This window comes from Podarcis bocagei (assembly GCF_964188305.1).
Source record: "Podarcis bocagei genome assembly, chromosome: 5".
NCBI lineage: Eukaryota > Metazoa > Chordata > Lepidosauria > Squamata > Lacertidae > Podarcis > Podarcis bocagei.
In genome coordinates this window covers 45,425,652-45,447,390 of record NC_138129.1, presented here as the reverse complement: position 1 = coordinate 45,447,390, position 21,739 = coordinate 45,425,652, and the positions used below count along the sequence as shown (strand labels likewise).

At 44.5% G+C, this 21,739-nt stretch overlaps 2 protein-coding genes across 5 annotated transcripts in view; one reads left to right on the top strand and one right to left on the bottom strand.

The window, feature by feature from the left end:
• The window catches only part of CCND3 (cyclin D3), an 82,848-nt gene extending 74,849 nt beyond the window's left edge, over positions 1-7,999 (bottom strand). The window contains exon 1 of the mRNA XM_081195892.1: positions 7,707-7,999. Within this exon, the coding sequence (XP_081052018.1) occupies positions 7,707-7,772 (66 nt within the window). The 5' untranslated portion in view covers positions 7,773-7,999. The remainder of the gene's footprint in view (positions 1-7,706) is intronic.
• A 3,961-nt stretch (positions 8,000-11,960) lies between these two features.
• TAF8 (TATA-box binding protein associated factor 8) lies at positions 11,961-21,323 on the top strand (the record flags this gene model as incomplete). Of its 4 annotated transcripts, none has more annotated exons than XM_081195886.1 (8): positions 11,961-12,029; positions 13,239-13,395; positions 14,342-14,440; positions 15,013-15,075; positions 16,194-16,318; positions 16,867-17,014; positions 17,490-17,623; positions 18,569-21,323. In XM_081195886.1, 8 exons carry the CDS (start codon positions 11,961-11,963, stop codon positions 18,710-18,712), a joined length of 939 nt encoding a protein of 312 aa, XP_081052012.1. In that variant the 3' UTR covers positions 18,713-21,323. The 4 variants fall into 4 exon arrangements, with proteins under 4 accessions (XP_081052012.1, XP_081052011.1, XP_081052010.1 ...); XM_081195885.1 differs by having other exon boundaries at positions 17,490-17,632; XM_081195884.1 differs by having other exon boundaries at positions 13,236-13,395; positions 17,490-17,632.
• Positions 21,324-21,739: the final 416 nt, after the last annotated feature.

Genomic DNA, 21,739 nt, shown 5'->3' with positions numbered 1-21,739 from the left:
CATCACCCATGCCCCCCCATCTTTGACATAAGACAGTGCCTCTCTCAGGAGACATACCTCTAGAGCAGTGTTTCCCAACCGGTGTGCCGCGGCACACTACTGTGCCGTGAGACACCGGCTGGTGTGCCGTGGGAGGGAGGCGGGCGAGTCGGGCGGCGAGAGGCGGCGGCGGCGGCGGCGAGGATCCGCGTCGAGCCGGGGGCGGCTCCGCGGTGCTGGTGCCGAGCGGCGGGGCAGCTCGCGCAAAAGGGAGGAGCGCGAGACAGCGGAGGAGGAGGAGGCCGGCATGTCCGGGCAGCAGCAGCAACAGCAGCAGCAGCAACTCCCGGCGACGGCTCCTCCTCCGCCCGCTATCGCCGCCGCCGCCTCAGCTGCCCTCGCTCTGCTGCCTCCTCCCACCCCGGCAAGGGGAAGGAAAAAAACGTTCACTTTTGTGCGTCCCCCCCCCCGCGTGACGCTGCGCGGTGACGTCACGGGGCGGGGCTTTAATGGTGGTGTGCCGCGAGATTTTTTTCCGGTAAGCAGGTGTGCCGTTGCCCAAAAACGTTTGGGAAACACTGCTCTAGAGAGTCCCCCAAGTACCCTTTGGGAGTGGGGGGTGAGTTGATTACAGGTTTCCTAATTGGAACCAAAATACTTAACCCATTAACTTATGTTATATTTTATATTGCCATTGCAAAAATTGCTCTAATTGAAAAAAAAAGGGGGAGAATGGTTTGGCTGCAAAGACCCCCCTCTTCTAAACACATATAACCTTCAAGAACTGAACTAATTAAAGGCAATTTATGAATGGAGTGACCACAGGTGAGTGAACAGGAAACAACTAATTAACCACTTTATAATAAAGGGACAATGTAGAAGCTACTAATTAAAGGGGTACTAGTCCCTTAAACCCTCAATTGTACTGAAATTTAACTTGTTTTCAACAATGACATCATCTGGGTTATCTATAAAAACCAAGTGAACAAAGGACACCCATTTCAGACTAAACAACTAGTGTGGAAGGAATTAAACTTCACAAAATCTCCACTCTTTTAGTGTATAAGTAGAAGAACCTCATGATGTGCCAACTGGGAAGAACACCCTCCCCCTACACAACTCAGAGCACACACCCTGCAATTCACCACCCTTCCTGTGGTTTCCTGAAGGCTTTGTAGTTGCTTTGTCGAAGATTATTGTGAGAAACCCTAATGTGGTAAAGTGCGAAGATAAGCGGCCCCTTTTGGGGAAAAGAGATAGATGTCAATGCAGGTCGCAGGGAGCAAAGCTGTCATTGGTGTAACCTTGCAACACCTTTCTCTTTGCAAAGCTTTCAGAAATGCATACAACAGAGGATTGCAGTGTAGCCAGCTAGGCTCTCTGGCTCTCACCTAGACCATGATTATGCAGAGGTTACCATCCTTCCCGCCTTTCAGAACTCTAGCTTAAATGTAGTTGCTTCTTTGCATTTAGAAAACAATGCCTAATGTATTCTTTGAGTTTGTGCATGCACAGTTTGCTATAATGGGATACACCATACAGAAGGATTATATTCGCTTGTCTTTGTAAGTGCTCATCAGTTGCAAATACGCCATTACTTGTGGGCACAGGATGGGATCCACAGGGTAGCACAGTGGAGACATGGGGCTTCTCTGGTCTGAGGTATCCATGTACAGTTTCAATGAAGGTTCCTTAGACTTTTATTCTATCTAATCTGGGTTGCTAATTTCCCTTTCCAAGCTTGAGTCTTTTAGTTGCCAGTAAATCAGATCTCCTGTGCTCAACTCCTGTGTTTTTAGTAGCCAGCTAAAGATGCTATGTATTTTAATGATGCTGAGGTTTCTAGTACAGCAGTGCCTCGGTTTAAGAACTGCCCTGTTTACGAATTATTCGGTATATGAACTCTGCAAAAACCAGAAGTAGTGTTCCGGTTAGCGAACTTTACCTCGATTTACAAACAGAAGCCGAACGGTGGAAGCGCACAGGCAGCGGGAGGCCTCATTAGGGAAAGCGCACCTTGGTTTAAGAATGGCTTTGATTTAAGAACGGACTTCTGGAGCAGATTAAGTTTGTAAACCGAGGTACCACAGTATCATATTTACACTTCAGATCATAGGCATTGTAAGTCTGAGGAGGACCAGAGGATATGGACTCAAGTATCTACAGCTCTGTACATACTCCCAGTTACTGCACATCCAGTTCATTCCTACTGCTGGTTTGGGAAGCGGTGTACATGGTGTTAGCTATAATCCACATCTAGCCTGTATCCATCCTAGTTTTTTTTAAAATTAAATACTATTTTTGATGCATTTCCCCCAACCAGCTTTGATCTAAATTGAAAAGAAACACCACGATCTAGATGCATTTTAATCTGATAATGTAAAGAGCCTTAATACTTGCCACATCTATGGTTGTTGACTGCATACTTTCCTGAAGGGATGAGGAACCTGTGGCTCTCCTGATCTTGTTGGACTCCATCTCCCTTCAGCCCCAACCAGGATGGCTAATGGCCAGGGATGATGGGAGCTTTGATTAAACAACATCTGGAGTTGTGCAATGGTTTTGCACCCCTGCCCTTCTGGAATACCCGGTGTGGATTCAGTAAATTCACCAAAGCTGTTTTTGCTGTATCAGCCTTAATTAGACATCAAGGTCCAGTCTGCATTAGTGTGGATTGCACACAAGTGTACACGGTTTAATCATCAACAATATTATTTCCCCTTGATACACGGAGGTCACCCATTCAGCTCTTTTGCCTTCCAAATATATTCTGCAACACTAGTTCACACATTACTGCAGCCACTATTTTGCCACCTCATCAAGTAAAAGAAGATAAAAGAACCAGAACCTCTTCCCAACCAGATGATTTCATTCACTGTAACCTCCAAATTCCAAAGTTCTTGGCAGAAGAAGAGAGAGGGAAAAGACAGGGCAACCAAATCTTCTGAGTCACCCATCAGATGTGATACAATTACTAAAAATCTCTAGTGGTTCTCGGCAGTCCAGGCTTGGGGCTTTCTGTCAAAGCTGTGGGTCCACATGCTTGTTTGATTAGACATGAGGCTGTGACTCAGAAACCGAGATGCGTTTTTCTAATTTACCAGGAATATGACTGTGTACTTTTACTCCCAACACATCTCAGAGAGTTTGGTGGCGAAACACATAAAATGTCTCAGACTTCAGAAGCCATTAGGTGAGCAGGATCAAATGTCTGTTTCTGACTATAAGCTGAAGGGTCCTAGCCAAGTTCACAGAAGTGCTGAGTCAAGGAATAAGAAGAACGGTCCAAGGAGAACAAAAGCATCTGTCCTGAGAAAACTGCACACCAGGTGTGTACAGATGCTGAGACTTTAGCATATTCACTAGAGAGCATGGCTGGGGAAAAGGTTACATCATCTTTACCCTCACCCCCTGCTCCCAAGGCAGAAATGTGTGAACAGCAGTATGTGGGGTGCTGTCTGGTCACTGAGAAAAAAGAAATTAGTCAACCTAGGAAGCTTTATGAGGTTTGAATACCATAAAAAGGTAGAATGTTAATGCTGTTGCCTGGTGACAACTAATTTGTGGCTCTACAAATGTGCTTGGATTACAACTCCCATCATCTCAAATCACTGGCCATACTGCGTGGGCCTGGTGGGAGTCCAGCAATGTCTGCCCACAGGTTCCCCACCCCGGCATGGTCTTTCAGTGCCAACTGTACAGGTCCCCTATTCTGTTCTGCTGCTCAGAGAACCGACACAGATTTACTCTAAATTTGCTTTGCTCTGCTGGTAAGTGACACATCAGCACCAGGTGGCTATTAAAAATCGCACAAGTCAAAGGAGAGCCACTGTGTAGGTTGCAGAGGCTGCTGGATTGTTGGGCTTGGATATGGGAAGTGCAAATTCAAATACCAGCTCTCTCATGCAGCTTGACTGCATGGTGGTCTTGGGCAAGTTGCCGGCTCACAGTCTAACGAAAACTGTGAGGGGAGAGAGACTGCTTGCCGCCAGGGGGTGGTTGGTTCACCTGTGCTGCCCTATCTTCAGCCCAGGAAACCATCAAAAGGGAGTTGCTGCCATGGGCATCATATGAGAATGTGTATTTTAATGAATAGAGGGAAAGATTAGGAATCATGGGGTGAGGAGAGTATGTATGTGAACTTAACAGTGCTTCGTTTATCTTTTGGTTGCTGTTTTGTTAATGTTGTTTTATGCATTATAAATGATGCGTTGATTTGTTAATCATGTAATGTAATTTTTGCTTTAATTGTGATCATAGAATCATAGTGTTGGAAGGGACCACAAGGATCATCTAGTCCAACCCCCTGCAGTGCACGAATCGTTTGCTCAACATGGGGGTCAACCCAGGACTCTGAGATTAAGGGTCTCATGCTCTGCCGACTGAGCTATGCTTTGTTTACAGTGTTTTATAGATAGTACAGATTAATGGTTGCAATGATTTGTTAATTATTCTATAGGATTTATGCTCTATGTGTGATGTTCTACTATGTTAAATCATAAAAAATTCCTTCCAGTAGCACCTTAGAGACCGACTTAGTTTTGTTATTGGTATGAGCTTTCGGGGGCATGCACACTTCTTCAGATACCAACACGGCTACCTGTTCAATCATGTTATTATTATATATTGTTTGTAAGATGCTTTGGAATTCATTTCAATGAAAAGTGGCATAGAAATCTAATAAAATGAAATCAGATTTTTACTTGCAAGTGGCAGTAAGCTTTCCTTCTGAGTTGAAATAGGAACAGATGAACAGTTAACTGGTCGAAGTCTGCCCCCTTGTGGCAAAGAAATATTAAAAGAATGGGAAAGACAGTGCTTCCGGACAGGGGCATCTGGATATTGCAAATGGGTTAATGGCAGCATATTCCTTTTAATTCAATGGATTTTTTGCAGAAAAGATAGATACAGATTAAATGAAAAAATACAGGCTGACATTTTGATGGATGCTGCAAAAATATAATATGCATGAGCAGTACCTATCCCAATATAAACACCTGTCTTGGAGCACCCAGAGAGCACGTAAGTATTCCAAACTTAAAAATGGAAAGCGTAATGCTGGTGGTCAACAAAAGAGGTTTAAAGACAAGGCAAATCTTAAAAAATGTAGCATACACACTGACAACTGGGAAACACTGGCCTGCGAGCGCTTCAGTTGGAGAACAGCCTTTACCAAAGGTGTCATGGGCTTTGAAGACACTCAAACTCAGGATGCAAGGGAGAAACGTGCTAAGAGGAAGGCACGCTTGGCAGATCCGCACCGTGATCAACTCCCACCTGGAAACCTATGTGCCCACTGTGGAAGGACATGTGGATCCAGAATTGGCCTCCACAGTCACTTACGGACTCACTGTTAAAACCGTGTTTATGGAAGACAATCTTACTCAGCCACGAGTGATCGCCAAAGAAGAAGATAAGTGAACAGGGTGGCTACCACACTTGCCATTATTCTGGAACTGCCATCCTTTGTTCTCTCCCTTTTATCCAGATGACACTGTTGCCAGCCAGTTCATTCCAGCATTCTCTTCTGTTGGCCTCCCAACCTTTTTCAGGCCTTCTCTGAGGAGATCCACCCAAGAGAGCCCCAGCCCATTTAATACAGTGGCAGTGCCAGGCTGTCTAATACAGACAAGCAACATGCTATCAAAACTTTTCATGGGTCCTGTTCTTTAATTAGAAGCTTCCTCTTTGTGGCTTCTTCCATTAATCAGTACTCAGCTTGGCTGTGGGATTACTAATGAACGAGTCACACAGTGCAATCCTATATGTGTCTACCCAGAAGTAAATTCTATTAAGTTGAATGGGGCATACTCCCAAACAAGTGGAGATAGGATTTCATCCTCACTTCCTGTCCCAGATGGAATGCTAATCGGCTCAGGGTCCAACACTCTTAACTACTACCCCACACTGGCTTTACCAAAAACAAATAATTCATCATCTAAGGTAGGCATCCCCAACCTGTGGCCCTCCAGATGTTTTGGCCTACAACTCCCATGATCCCTAGCTAACAGGACCAGTGATCAGGGATGATGGGAATTGTAGTCCAAAACATCTGGAGGGCCGAAGGTTGGGGATGCCTGATCTAACAATCAAAATTCAAAACTGACAGGAGCCAGAAGGAATAGTTCAAACAGTTTTTATATGATAACATACAGGGACGTTGTTGCCAGTTACTGAATGCAGAGGTCACCGACAGGAGGGCCTGGCCAAAATTAAGGGGTAAATTTATAGAAGCTTCTAAAAGAAAGAGTGTAGCAACATAATTTATATGATTGATTCCAATAAGAAGGAAAAATAATGATGCAAATAGGCATAGAATAGAATCATAGAATCATAGAGTTGGAAGAGACCACAAGGGCCATCGAGTCCAACCCCCTGCCAAGCAGGAAACACCATCAGAGCACTCCTGACATATGGTTGTCAAGCCTCTGCTTAAAGACCTCCAAAGAAGGAGACTCCACAACACTCCTTGGCAGCAAATTCCACTGCCGAACAGCTCTTACTGTCAGGAAGTTCTTCCTAATGTTTAGGTGGAATCTTCTTTCTTGTAGTTTGGATCCATTGCTCCATGTCCGCTTCTCTGGAGCAGCAGAAAACAACCTTTCTCCCTCCTCTATATGACATCCTTTTATATATTTGAACATGGCTATCATATCACCCCTTAACCTCCTCTTCTCCAGGCTAAACATGCCCAGCTCCCTTAGCCGTTCCTCATAAGGCATCGTTTCCAGGCCTTTGACCATTTTGGTTGCCCTCTGGACAGATGAACTAGAGATGAACTCCTCTGGCAGATGAACTAGAGATTCAAGATTCTCCCAGACCCCTGTCCAAATATTAAAAAGGAAAATTACACCTATCTCCCTGGGCCAGGAGAGGTACAGTGTTATTCAGATTATTACTTTTAAATTCGTTTGACAACATCAGACGAGAGATGGAACTGTAGCCCCTCTTTGCAACATTTCTCACAAATCTTTAGCAAAACCCATCTCTAAGCAATGCAACAGTAACCCCTCTTTAAAAACAATGTTAGATGTGTACATATATATGTTTGATCTGGTGTGGCACCAACCAACTGGCTAGGTTTGATATGAGCAACATTCAGGAACTGATTGCAGAACACAATAAACATATGCCTTTGAGATGGTGCCTGTAAGTATAAATCACAGTCTAAGTTGGCATGCAAAATATATGTGGGTGTGCACACCATACTTTTCAAAATGGTTGCTTATGAAGTTTGCAGGTAAACACCGTGACTGACACAGATGCACCCATGCAATCACACACTTTGAACTCAGGATGTGGCTCCAGGAACCCAAGATGCAAAATATAAGACAGCACCAATATTGGAGGAATAATAGAATAACAAAAGCCAAAAAAGCAACACCAGTGGAAGGAAAAGCAAAACACCACAAACAGTAAAGCCAAAAAATGCATGAGAAATGCCTATTCTAAAAATCACATTTTGCTGTATGTTTAAAAGCCAGTTGATTTAAAAAATAAAACATATCATCCCAGACCAACCAGTAGTCAGATCTGTATTTACTCTTTCAGGTCCTGAGTATTACCCACATGACTGTATATATCCCTTTGGATTTCAGCATGAAAACATCTTATTTTAACCACCCCAACTTGTTTATAGCATCTGGAAGGCAAAACGTTAGCAAGCCCTTAGGACATGAATTCTTTTTTTTGCTATTTACATTTAAAGAAATGGAATCACTTCCTACCTCATAGCTGGCAACCAAGAACTCTTTTGATACAGATGTACATATATTTAAAAAGTAATCCAGCATTTCCTAAGTTCCAATTTATATTTTCACGGTCATCCTCTTGGCTTCCATCACGACCAGGAAATCAGTGTTGGCTGGAATAGGTGTTGCGCTTTAAATCAACACAGTATAAGACCTTTAATTTTTCTGAGTTCTGACAGTTGTTTACATTTCTGCATTTCGGTGACGCCTTTTCTCTGCCACATGCATTGTACTTGAACAGGAAGTGGGGAGAGCAGAGGGGTTGTAGGAGGTGGGTTTCCTGTTGCACAGTCTGTAAAACACACAAGTTTTGATGCTCAGTGGAGTTTTGATCAAAACATCACCACCTTTGAAGAGAAAGTGAAGCTGAAGGGGAGGGGGGACCAAGTAGAAAAATTAATGCTGAAAAACTAAACAACACCACAACATTCCCAGTGTTTGGGAGATCTAACCAAGAGGTGGAAGCTATTTATATACTAATGCTTTAAATATTATACACACCCGCTGCAGAAGCTCACAAATGGTGGTTTGAGAGCCCCCCATGCAGTCTGACAGCTTAGGAGCAACGGATATTGGAGACAATGCAGCAAAAGAGGTAAATGGATGGATGGACACCACAACGTTGTTGTTTTTGTTGAATAAGTTTGGATGATCAGCTCAAGAATTCAAACAGTTGCTTGCGTCATTCCTCCTGAACATGCATCCTCTTACTGGCAAGTGGTATAGAGACGTCCAACTGTACTAGCCTAAGGGACTATGGGAGAGACTGACTGTTCTTGGCTCTTAGATTTATATATAAGTAGCCACTGCCACTTATGTCAAAATTATGTGAGTGAGCCTTTTGCCTGGCACGCTGGAAGCTGGGAGCTGAGGTGGCTCTGGTGCAGAAGCATTTTAACTGTTGCACCAATACACATGTCAGGGAAGAGCACTAAAAGAGACACAGGAAATTTCTCACACCGAGTCAGGCTACTGATCCATCCAGCTTGGTATCATTGACACTGACTGGCAGCAGCTATTATGGGTTTCAGGCAGGAATCTTTCCCAGCCCTACTACAGATGCCAGGTTTTGAGCCTGGGACCTTTTGCATGCAAAGCATGTTCTCTCCACCAAGTTATGATTCTTCCCTTTCTGCTGTCACCTGTGAGTCCTTCTGCTCAGTTCTTTAAACTGATGTTTTCATGCATAAAGATGTGAAGAAAAGAAAACTTCCAGAAGTGCAGCTACTATTTAATCCCAATGTTAAAAGCCGCACATACCAAAATTCTCTGCTCTGTGCAACCATTAAAAGTACAGGAACCATGTCCACCTTTGCCTTGGATCACCCTATAAAGGTGCTCAACCCCAGTCAGACATTTTAATAGTCATGAGAGGTAGGCAGCAGTGTACTGGCAGGCTGATATACACACATTCACTGCAGTGCTGAAAAGACCCCTGCTCAGACAACTATACATGTGGAGGGCTTTCTTCCACACATTCAGTAACCTTGCTCTTCTTCCTGCATTTGGGAACCTACATTTCTGTGTTCCTGAACACAGAAAGATTCCTTATGCTGCCTTAGACTACTGTGGTATCTCAGGTTACAAACTCTTCAGGTTACAAACTCCGCTAACCCAGAAGTAGTACCTCGGGTTAAGAACTTTATCTCAGGATGAGAACAGAAATTGCGTGGCGGTGGTGCAGCAGCAACAGGAGGCACCATTAGCTAAAGTGGTACCTCAGGTTAAGAATGGTTTCAGGTTAAGAATGGACCTCTGGAACGAATTAAGTACGTAACCAGAGGTACCACTGTATTGGTAAATCTAGCTCAATATTGTCTATAGAAGTTCCCTCAACGTGTGTAGAAAGGGCACCAACAATGAAATTATCACTCATGAACCAAATTAGTCTAGACACTACAGAAGAGATTAATTGCATGTTTATTATCTCCTAAAATTTTTGCTTCAGGCTCTCAGTAAATAAAAAATTATAAAAACACAAATGAACACAGTACATTTGTATCCCACAATGGCAAAGATGATGATTTGGGGGAAACTATGGTATGAAAGCAGTAGCCCTCTCCTGATATTTGCCTCCTCACAGCACCTCTTGCAACAGATACTTCATCATATACACTCTTTGAACCTGGGCATTCCATTTAGCTATACAGTGGTACTTCGGGTTACATACGCGTCAGGTTACAGACTCTGCTAACCCAGAAATAGTACCTCGGGTTAAGAACTTTGCTTCAGGATGAGAACAGAAATTGTGCTCTAGCGGCACGGCGGCAGTGGGAGGCCCCATTGGCTAAAGTGGTGCTTCAGGTTAAGAACAGTTTCAGGTTAAGAACGGACCTCCGGAACGAATTAAGTACGTAACCAGAGGTACCACTGTATTGGCTAATAGCCATTAGCAGGCAGGACCTACAACAAAATGTTGCAATCTGTATTGGCCCTGATCAGAGTTCCAGCAAGCCAGACATGATCCCTCATGGGATACTCCGTTCCATTCTCCTCCCTCAACTCATAACTCTGTACTTTTTTGTACTTGTGCAAACTGTGGGGTCTCCTGAAGTCTGCTGCTACCTCATTTTTGTGCATGAAGGGGCAATTTTGGCTACATTAGGATCGGCACTGAGTTTGCTGTGTGTATGGACCTGCATAACAGGGGTTGGACTAGATGACTGTTGGGGTCCTTTTAAACCCTACAGTTCTAACCACATGTTACAGTGTAGAGTCCCCCTATTCAGGTTTCCAGCCATTTTGTCAAATCCTCTTTTGAAGCCATTTAAGCTAGTGAAGACCATCATATAGAGGTTTCATTAGAGGTGGGTGGGTGGTCATCATCTGTCATGGATACTTTACTTGAGATTCCTGCATCGCAGGGGGTTCACAGAATTGTAGAGTTGGGTGACCCCAAAGGTCATTCTAGTATTAGGAGAAAGGAAGGAAATTTCCCCAGGGAATGTATATAGATGTGATAAAATGTGAACTTCTAACATGAGAAATATTTATTTAGACAACTGTTTTTGTGCACTTTACCTCTTCTGCTGTGCTGTGTGCATGGCTCCTAAACCCAACCATGCCTACAATATTAAGAGTGATAATTTCCATAGGAGTAGCTGCATTAGTTTGTTGAAGCAAAAAATACAGTGAAGTTCTGAGCCTCCTTCAGCACTAGCAGGTTTACTTCACTACTGTCTAATGTCACTGAAATATACTCGGAGTCGAGATTGGATTTCATGCTCTTTATTCAGCTCATAGTGGTGAGGAGGAATGGAAGTTCCCCCACAATATCTGCTTTATATACATTATTTACACAATGGGCCGCACGTGATTGGCTAATTCTGGGATTCTCCTGGAGGCCAATCAGGTTGTGGATTCACTTTCACCTAGAGCTGGATTGGGTGGCTCCTGCGGACCAATCATACTGCTGCATTGTCTAGGACCAATCAGACTGCTGCATTCTGAATCCTATTGCTCTAGGACCAATCAGACTGCTGCATTTTGGATCCTATTCAACTCAGTACATAACAGTCATCTGAGTTGCACAAAACAACTCACAGGCTGCACATTTTAGATTTCTCTGCCCCCTTCCACCTACGTTTACAACCCCCTTTAAAAAAAAATCATTTTTATTTGATTTTACAGATATAAATTGATAACGATACCAAATACTTACCCATGTATAGAGAATTCTCTGCATCTCGAGACTTCCCCCCCACCCCCTCCATGGGTCCTATTGTCAACATTTTCAACTGCATATCATTCCGTACTCTATATTTTATATCCATCCATATTATCCAAAATATTTGTCACGTTACAAGTGAAATTAAAATCCTGCTAATGTTTTCATCTGCTTACAGTAAATTATTGTTTACGACACCTCTGAAGCGCACGCACTCGGCCACGTGAGGAGGAAAACACTGCAGGCATCTGAGGCATAGTCCAAAATTTTTTTATGGATGCAAAAAAACCAAAACCCTCTTCGTTGTCATGCTTATGCAGGATCACTTTTGCTTCACCGTCTCAGAAACGTTTCGCTGCTCGGGTTGCTTACAGCTGCCTGCGGCCCTTCTTGCCTGTGCCCCCCTCCCCAATTTCTCTGACAGGGCAACTATAACCGCTACCTGCGGGGACGCCTGCTGGACCAACCCTTAACCCTCCCGATCAATAGTAGTTACAGAGGGGAGCGCCACAGTGCCGCCTCACCGCGAACTACAACTCCCACCGTGCTGTTCGTAGAGGCGCATGCGCGCATCCTCCCATGGATCCAAGATGGCGGACACGGGGACCGGCGGCTCTAGTAGCTCGGGCACGGTAAGGCTGGGGCTCCGGAGCCCTTTTGGAGGGGAGGGCACGACCCACCTGCGGGCCCGCTCTGTGGTCACCAGGTGCCCGCCGCAGGCTCTCAGGACAGCGCGGGGCGGCGTCAGGACACCGAGGAAGGGGGAGGTTCTGGGTGGGAGACGGGCGCCTCTTGATTTGCGGGGCGCCATTGCTTGCTGCCGATCACTTTCAGACCTCTCTGGGTTTCGGGGGCAGCGCCTTTCCATTCCCTCTTCTGCGATTCTGCGCTTGCAGAAAGCCAGATAACGGTGCAAGCAGGTGGCCACCCAAAACATGCGCGCAAAAACACCAATTTCTAAGATCACGAGAACTGTGCACGAATCTTGAGGTCACGTCTGGACACACGCGTTCCCCCCTATCTTCTTCCCCCTTTCCGGAAGCTGACTTATATTGAACCATGCCATTTCTTCACCTTGCCTGCCCAGTACTATGTCCCCCTGACGCAACACATCTACCCAAGGCGGGGGTCGCTGGCGGAAGGGAAAGGCAATTCTGAAAGCTGCTGCTTGAGATCCTCTTTAACTGGAGAAATCAGGGATGTTGCTTTTGCACACCTGTTCCCATGAGTAAGCATGAGGCTAATTCCTTGCTAATTTTGCACGCTTGGAAAGTAGAGAGAGCACTGTCAGAAGTGGGACATGAGAGCACATGTTGGACTTTGGGAGAAGGACCCATTTGAGACATGTTTAGCGGTAACTGAGGGTGGGATTCACATAACGAACACTGTTAGTGCAAGGGCTTCAACTTGCACAGTGGGCTTTCTCCCCCCCACCCCCGGTGCTCCTGAAATAGGCTTGTGAAGCAGCCAGTGGAAGGAGGATCATTCCATTTGGCAAGCTGATACAATGGTACCTCGGGTTACAAACTCTTCAGGTTACAAACTCTGCTAACCCAGAAGTAGTTACCTTGGGTTGCGAACTTTGCCCCAGGATGAGAACGGAAATTGTGTGGTGGTAGCGTGGCAGCAGTGGGAGGCGCCATTAGCGAAAGCGTGTCTCAGGTTAAGAACAGACCTCCGGAACGAATTAAGCACCACTGTACACTCGTGCAAATGGAACATTTATAATAGCACAGTGTTGAATTCCACCCTAAGTGGCGTTGTTGACAACTCAGCATGCTCCTTATTTATGTGCTCCCTTTACTAATCACATCCTCCTTGTTTGGGTTTGGTTCCAGCAGCGATCAGGTGGCAAACACTCTTCAACCCCGGCAGATAACTACTATTTGGCTCGAAGGAGGACCCTTCAAGTGGTGGTTAGTTCGTTGCTGACAGAGGCTGGGTTTGAGAGCTCTGAGAAGGCTGCTGTGGAGACCATGACAGAGATGCTCCAGAGCTGTGAGTATCCCCAACTGTGTAATACTGAGAAACTTCCACTGCTAGTATTAGGCACATTAGCTTTAGCCCTCCCCACTAATGACAATAACAGACACAGGCATTTGCAATTTCTGCAGGAGGAGCTGACCAAAATGGGGGCTCTGCTTCTTCAGGAGCGGCTTGAAAGGGAGATGTTTGGCAGCACTTTCACCTTCTGTGTGGTGCTGCAACAATTTTGGAGCTGCCATTTGACGTGCTTGCCATCAAGTAGACAGCATGACCCTGCATACCAGTTTCACTGCCAAAACTCTGTTTTGAGCAACTGAAGCCCTTTGGCGATTGCTTGACATTATTTAACAAAGTAGGAGAACTGTGATCTTGATTTCCACTGGGAAACATAAGCGGTTTGGAATAGGAACGCATGGTGTTGCTTTGCTTTCATGTAGGTGTCCAAGTTTCATGTATTTCTTTCACATTCCTGTTTGTTTGGTGGTGGCAAGTAGCAAATGGCATCAAATATCTTGACCTTCTCCCTTACTCCTGTTCTTAAAACCTAGAACAGGCTTCCTCAACCTCGGCTCTCCAGATGTTTTTGGCCTACAACTCCCATGATCTCTAGCTAGCAGGACCAGTGGTCAGGGATGATGGGAATTGTAGTCTCAAAACATTTGGAGGGCCGAGGTTGAGGAAGCCTGACCTAGAATATGACACACACACCATTACCAAGTCTTGTTTTATATATTCCTTACTATTTTCTTGGAGGAAAAGGATTCATTTTCTAAAAAATGCTGAGCACTCCACAGTAGAATACTAGGTTTCTATTCCCCCCACTTCCTCTGCAATCTAAATGCTATGGATGGATGATGGTCTCTAGAGATTCAGCTTCCGTAAATTCAGAATAGTGCTAAGGTGAGCATGTGATGATATATCTTGACTCTCAGTTCTGTGGTGATTTTTGCTTTGCCAGACATTTCAGAAATTGGGAGGAGTGCCAAATCTTTCTGTGAACATACTGCGAGGACTCAGCCGACCCTTTCAGATATTGTCGTCACCTTAGTTGAAATGGGTGAGTGTCAGGATTACATGGTACAGGCATGGCAGTTGCAGAGAGGTCAGAAGGGATTGTGTAAGTGTAGTCATTGAGCAGATACAGCTATTGCTCCTACAGTGGACGTACCATTGATTGGATGCTTGATCCATTGAGCATGAAAGATGGGTTGCTATCCTTTGGGAATCTTTGGGAAGGATACCAGAGTCCTACTGCCCAACCCCTTTTCCTGCTATTGAAGCTCCATGTCACCTCTTTGTGCAGAGGAAAGTTCAATCCATCCACCACCTCATCTTCCTCCTTACTGTGGATGGCGTACCTCCATTCGACCCATTCTGTGTTTTAGGCACTCATTCATTCTTTTGAATATATATTCAAGTAAACCTATCTGCTATTCTGTCTGGATCCCTCTAGAATCAGAGAAGGGAGAGCAAATGCTGGTGAATTAATTGATACTTCCCTCCCCACATAGTGTAGCCATAGTGCCAGGGCTTCAGTGGTGGATGAGTTAAGATTGCACCGTGGATTGGCTTGCTAGAATGACTTTTCCTTTCTTTTGTTTTAGGCTTCTTTGCTTTCTTCTGTTTCAGGCTTTAATGTGGAAACACTCCCTGCATACGCCAAACGGTCCCAGCGGATGGTGATCACTGCCCGTATGTGAACTCTTGCATGCATTTTATTTCATTCATACTTAACTTTGTAAAAGGAACTTTGGCTATTACTATTGGGACATGTGCTCTGTTGCTTTGGAATTGTGTTGGGCCCATATCTTTTTCATATTCCATATTCTCAGCAGGGAAAGGAGTGGTTTCTGCAACAGACTTATTCAGTTGGCGAAGCAGTTCACTATTTTTCAATTTAGGCTCTGTGAATCCCTTTAAGATGTTCTTGTTAGCTTTTATCACAGACTGAAACTCAGTTTTATTTAGTATTCTGCCAATTGTATGTTGCATGGCTGCTGAAGCTATTGCATGATCACTATTTCATTAAACATTTCTTAAGAAGCACATCTTAGATGGCAGTTTTAAGCACACTTAGCTGGGGAGTAGGCTCTGTTGAAATATGTGGAACTTGATTCTAAATAAATGTGTTGCGTGTGACTTGGGCCTTGAATGAGAACAAAGTAACCCAAGGCTTGTTCCTCCTTTGCAAAGTCTTAGTATTTTTGAGTTATGCCATATCTGTAGGTAAATATATACTGAAACAGAGTTCCAGTGACTGAAGTGAAATTTTGGCTGCAGTGCTATAATCACACACATTTGGTTTCAGTGAAATGTTTAAGGCTTTAAGGGCCAGAGACCAAAAGTGAGGGAAGCAATTGATGTCACTCTTACCTTTGTTCAGTAGGCTGCATTCCAGGCACACAGATGCCAGAGGTTTCTACATACACAAACACTTCACACATCTCTCCATATTCCATCCAGGCAAGCAAGAGGCATTCTTGCAGCTCAAGGACACAATCCAGCCAGGCAAAAGCACTTGAGGAGGGTGCAGAGCTGAGCCAGTGAGGGGTGTGGTTTGAGGAGAGTGTGCATAGCCTGGACTGAGTCCCAAGAGCCTCCTATACAAACTTGGAGGGCACCAGGCCTGAAGTTCCCCATTCCTGCCTGAGGAGTGCAGGCATAGGCAGAAAAAAGCTTGCCCAGCTCTGGCCTAAATAGATTTGTTATATCGGTTGCGCTAAGTTGAACAGAGATTGCCTCCCTCTTAAACTCGGCTGATACCACTGTGGCAGAGGCTGCCATGACCGAAATTCTCTTTCCAATTGCAGCACCTGTAACAAATCAGCCCGTGACTCCAAAAGCCCTGACGGCCGGACAGAACAAGCCTCACCCATCCCATATCCCTGGTCACTTCCCAGAGTTTCCGGATCCTCACACTTACATCAAGACACCAGTAAGTAATAATAATAATAATAATAATAATAATAATAATAATAATAATAATAATAATTTATTATTTGTACCCCGCCCATCTGGCTGGGTTTCCCCAGCCACTCTGGGTGGCTTCCATAGAAACCAAAAAACACTAAAATATCATACATTAAAAACTTCCCTGAACAGGGCTGCCTTAAGAGGTCTTCTGAATGTCAGGTAGTTGTTTATCGTTTTGACATCTGATGGGAGGGCGTTCCACAGGGTGGGCGCCACTACCGCCCTGTAGGTCTGCCTTGCTTAAAAAAACTGACCAGAGATGGTAGACAAGTTGTTGTGAGACACTTTCAGCCTTTGTGGATGACCACTGCTTTAAGTCCACTGAGCTATTCCTTTTCCGTTATTTCTGAAAATGATTCTAAATAGGAAGATTTGGTTGTCTACTGGATAGATGTGAACTTAACTGCACTGGAATAGCTGGATTGCCCCCAGTGACTCTAAGCAATACTGAAGTCTGTGTATTTGAAGTCTGTGTATAGTCATTGTCGCCTCCCTCTCTTTGCCTTACAGACGTACCGGGAGCCTGTGTCGGATTATCAGATCCTGCGGGAAAAGGCTGCTTCTCAGAGACGGGATGTTGAAAGAGCTCTGACACGCTTCATGGCAAAGACAGGAGAGACACAAAGTCTTTTCAAGGATGATGTCAGCACCTTCCCTTGTAAGACAATCAATCCAGTGGCAGGGCACCTTGTTTCAAGTAAGATGCTGTGTGTCTAGCGCAGCCTTCACCCACCAACTAGCCCCCTCCAGATGTTTTGGAGGGCCAGCAGGGTCCAAAACATCTCACAGGCACCAGATTGGCCTTTGGGCTGTCCTATATTGTAAATGAACCCTCCTTAAATGAGCTGCATTTGCAATAAGGCAAATTACAAATATGCAGTATGACATTGTTGTAACTTTGCCATAAACTTTCACATAGTTACCACAGTTGGTGACATCTTTACTTGTAGGCTGCTGGCGGTAACAGGTTTACGGCATAACTTTTTCCTTGACCTTGAAAGCATGCATAATAGGAAATAAATCTCAATAGTCCATGGTTTTCTTTGCGTTTTCTCTCACTTCCAGCCTTTTAGGCCGGACACCTGAGAGATGGATCTCAGTATCTGAGATCATGTCTTCTTCTTTATCCCTAGTGATAGCCGCCAGGCCTTTTTCAATACCCTACCTGACAGCTCTGCTTCCTTCTGAATTGGAGATGCAGCAGATGGAGGAGACGGATTCATCCGAACAAGATGATCAGACAGACACAGAGAACCTCCCCTTGCACGTGAGCACGGTAGAGCCTAGAGACTCGGTTTGATTCAGCGTGACGTTGGCTCCAGATTCCTGGAAACACTGTACAGTGGTGCCTCGCAAGACGAAATTAATCCGTTCCGCGAGTCTCTTCGTCTTGCGGTTTTTTCGTCTTGCGAAGCACGGCTATTAGCGGTTTAGCGGCTATTAGCGGTTTAGCGGCTATTAGCGGCTATTAACGGCTTAGCGGCTTTAAGAAAAAGGAAACAAACTCGCAAGAACTCACAAGACGTTTCGTCTTGCGAAGCAAGCCCATAGGGAAATTCGTCTTGCGGAACGACTCGGAAAACTCTTTCGTCTAGCGAGTTTTTCGTCTTGCAAGGCATTCGTCTTGTGGGGCACCACTGTATTAAATGGTCACTTAAGTGCAAATGGCATTTGTTGGGCAAATGCATTTTATGTACATAGTTCTGGTTTCAGAATATGCTTGGGGCAGAAGGCAAGTGTGGGCTCCTCCTGTGAAATGCACTCGCTTCTCAGCAAATGTTCGCATCCATAGAAGGCTGTGAAACTTTGCAAGGGGTGGGATGGGGAGAAGAGGAGCCATGTCCTTGTTGCTGGAACAATTAGGCCAATGCCTCACCCCAATTCAGTTGCTCATCATCGGTGGTAGGAACAGAACGTGGATGGGATAAATATAGTGGGGTGGTGCATGTATCCCCTTGCCCCGAACCCTCGCTGTGATCCCTTGTTCAGGATAATGCCTGAATCTTCAAAGTTTAGGAAAATTCATTTTGAATTCCATAACACGTTTTTGTTGCCTGCCAGCAGAGGGCACCAACTCTTCTGTGTGCCAACGTTGATTGCTCGCTGGTTTGTCTCCTGCATGTCCTTGTTGCTTTCTGCCTTGCTTGTTCCTGTGTGTGCTGATTTGCCGGCTGAGACCCTGACATTGTTCACATCTTGTCTTACCTGCCAGGATGACCCAGGAGCTGAGAAGGAGAATGCATCGGTATTACAGCACAACACCTCGCTTTCTGGCAGCCGGAATGGAGATGAGAACTTGATAGACAATCCCTATCTTCGCCCAGTGAAGAAGCCCAAAATCCGTAGGAAGAAGTGAACTGTGGCAAGATGATGGGTGGGATAGGAGGAAGCTTTTGGACCTCCTGTGGTCCTTGCAACTGCTGAGATGTGGCATGGGAAAGGCAGAAAGATTCTGCTGGTTGAGGGACAAATGGAAAAGCAGTCTCTTTGGTTCAGGTCCTTTTCTCCCCAACAGTTTGTTATATAACTTAAGGTGAAGTCTGAAATGCTCACCTAGAAACATGGAAATCTATCTGTCTCTTCCAGGGAACAGCATTGCAGCTTGCAGTACCTACAGCATCTCTTGCCATCCTCAAGTGTACCTTCTTTTTTTGAGGACTGCAGACAGATTAGCAGGAAATGCAAAATACTTCCTCACCTTTTGCCAGGTCTCCTGGATCTTCAGAAGGAGAATCATCTCTCATCTCTGCTTGCCTTTCATATGTGCTACTCATCCTGGGATTCATGCCACACCACCTTGCTAAATATGACATGTTTGGATGAGGGGTAGCCAAGGGCATCAGCTGGATATTCACTGTTGTGCCTTTGCAAAAGACAAAACCGTTCAGAACCACACAATTTCTAAAGTCTCTGTGTGCTTGGAGCTGAGGGTTTGGTCTGATCTTATCTCTGGTTTGAATTGTCGGGAGAGCTGAGCAGAGAAATTTGATGGTGGCAGAGCAAGAAGAGAAACATCCCAGCAGATCTGCAATGCTTGACAGCACAAGACAACTCACTTTTTACAAGTGCATGTTGATTGCGGATCTTGTTTTACCTGGATGAGAGAGTTATTTGTTTAGAATCATATTGCCTGTGCATTGGCTCAAAGTCTTAGATTTATATTCTCCTCAGCAATACAGCAGCAGTTTTTCTACCATCCTCTTGTCTCCAAGCAACGTTGACAAAGGCTGTATTTCTGTCTGTGATAGGAGACACGGAAAAAATGCCACCCAGAATGCAATTATAAGCTGTCCACCCTGCTTGATGTTGATGGCTGGGTATGTGGGTGGGTGTGTTAGGAATGTGCATGGTTGCCTCTACTTCAGTCTGCCGTCAGCAGAGAGAAGCGAGAAACTACTCTCTTCCCCCAACACCTTCCACCCTGGCCAGGATGTAGCAGTAGACTCACTGCATCACTCGCTGACTCCATCTTCAAGTGTCCCTTGCTATTTGTATTATATGCCTATCAGTACACTTTCCTAAAATATTTGATTGAAAAGGAAAAAAGAAAAAGACCGCACCTTGCTTTTTCTTCTCCAAAGTTTCTGATTACCTTTTGGGGATTTAGTTTTATATCATCCGCTTCTGGAAGGAAATAAAGAACAGTGAGATTGCCTAAAGAAACCTGGTTCAGATGTCACACCTTGATTATCCAGGCTATGGTTTGGAGAGTTGAGAATATACTGCAGCTCTTACTCTCAGTCTTAACCCTTCAGGTGCCTCTATTTCTTGTGTTTCCTCTAACCATTGTTTGACATGATGTCTCAGTCAGGTAGACTGTGGTTAGCACTAACCTCCAAAACATGATTTGAAACAGTTGTTTGGATGCACTCCTGGTTAGCTATAGCAGTTGTTTGGAAGATAGTCTTAATTGGTTTGTGCTAGTTGGGTTGTGCTAGTTGGTCTCTGGTGATAACTTTACTATTCTGTTTGGTGAGTAACAATTCAAATTAGCATCAATCCACTTTAACCACAGCAACACTAGTAAGAAGGGCTTCCAAAATGTGATGCTAAACACGAACTGCAAATTATGCCATGTAAAAGCAGAATTGTGCTGTAGCTTTGTAGGTTCACAATGGGCCCGTTTGGAAATACTCGGAGCTCAGTTAATATCCTGTTATGATTTGTTTGCAGCACCTCTCTAGTGCAAGTGCAAATTACAGCAGCTGCTCTCTAAATCTCTGTATACATCTGCTCTGCATTGCTCATACCTGTGGAAAATACTGGTTTAATAGCACTATCTCTTCATCTACCCAGTTAAGTTAGCTGGTAACAAAATCCTTTAGATTCCTCTTCACCTATTCCTCTGCTGATTTGCCAGATAATTCACTGCTCTTCTAGCTCATTAAGAGACATTAGAAAGTCATGGTGCCCTTTAAATATGTAGAGTTGCCCCAAATGATCAGCTATTTTCCTCTAGGTCCTTTTTAGTTGTTGGACTAGAGTGTTCACCATCTCTGACCACTGGCCATGATGGCTGGGGCTGATGGGAGTTGGAATCCCAGCAGTATGTGGAGGGCTCCCCACGACTCTGTAGGTGCAGAGTCAGCGAAAGGAAGGCTCCAGCATTAAAGAACTGGTTGGTGTGGAAGGGAAATAAACTTAGCAGAGTTTCTTTTCAAAATATCCCAAGAGCTTGCACTTATTAAACAGTCTTTTTTGCTACAGCCTTCATTCCGTAATATCCAAGCAGCTTTTATTGATATCTCATTCCCTTTCCTTCAGTGTAGCCTGTGAGCCTAAATGGATTCACAGATTTTGGCGAGTGCAACATTTGCTGTCTGTTGGTGCTGTGAATCTTTCTATTGCTGGGATGAACAAACTCTGGTGCTCCAGATATTGGACCCCCAACTTCCATCAGCCTTATGGTGAGGAATGATGAGTGTTGTAGTCCAAAAACATTGAGGACCACAGGTTCTAGAAGATAAGCTGCATTGCTTTCCCCTGCCATTAAAAAAAAAAGGAAAGGAAAGTCTTTCACATATCAAATTATTCTGTCCATGGAGATCTTGGGGAAAAACTGTTGTTATCCATTTTCATTTGCCAAAAAACTCTTTCACTGTCAATCCTGCTGATATACTTGTATGTACAAATGTAAATAAAGACAGTTGTATATTTATACATTTATATATTTTTGGTCACTGGTTAGGTTTTTGGGCGATTTAAAATGTTAGCCAGATATACACAAATAGTGAAAATAGTTTATTTTTTCAGTTCATAATAAAATGGTGCCTGCATAAGCCAAACTGAGTCCTTTGTTTTATATGACTGGTCTTGCATGGGAACTGATTGTCCATTCTCCTTGAATCTCATAGACATCTGCTACCTCTCCATAGCATTGAAG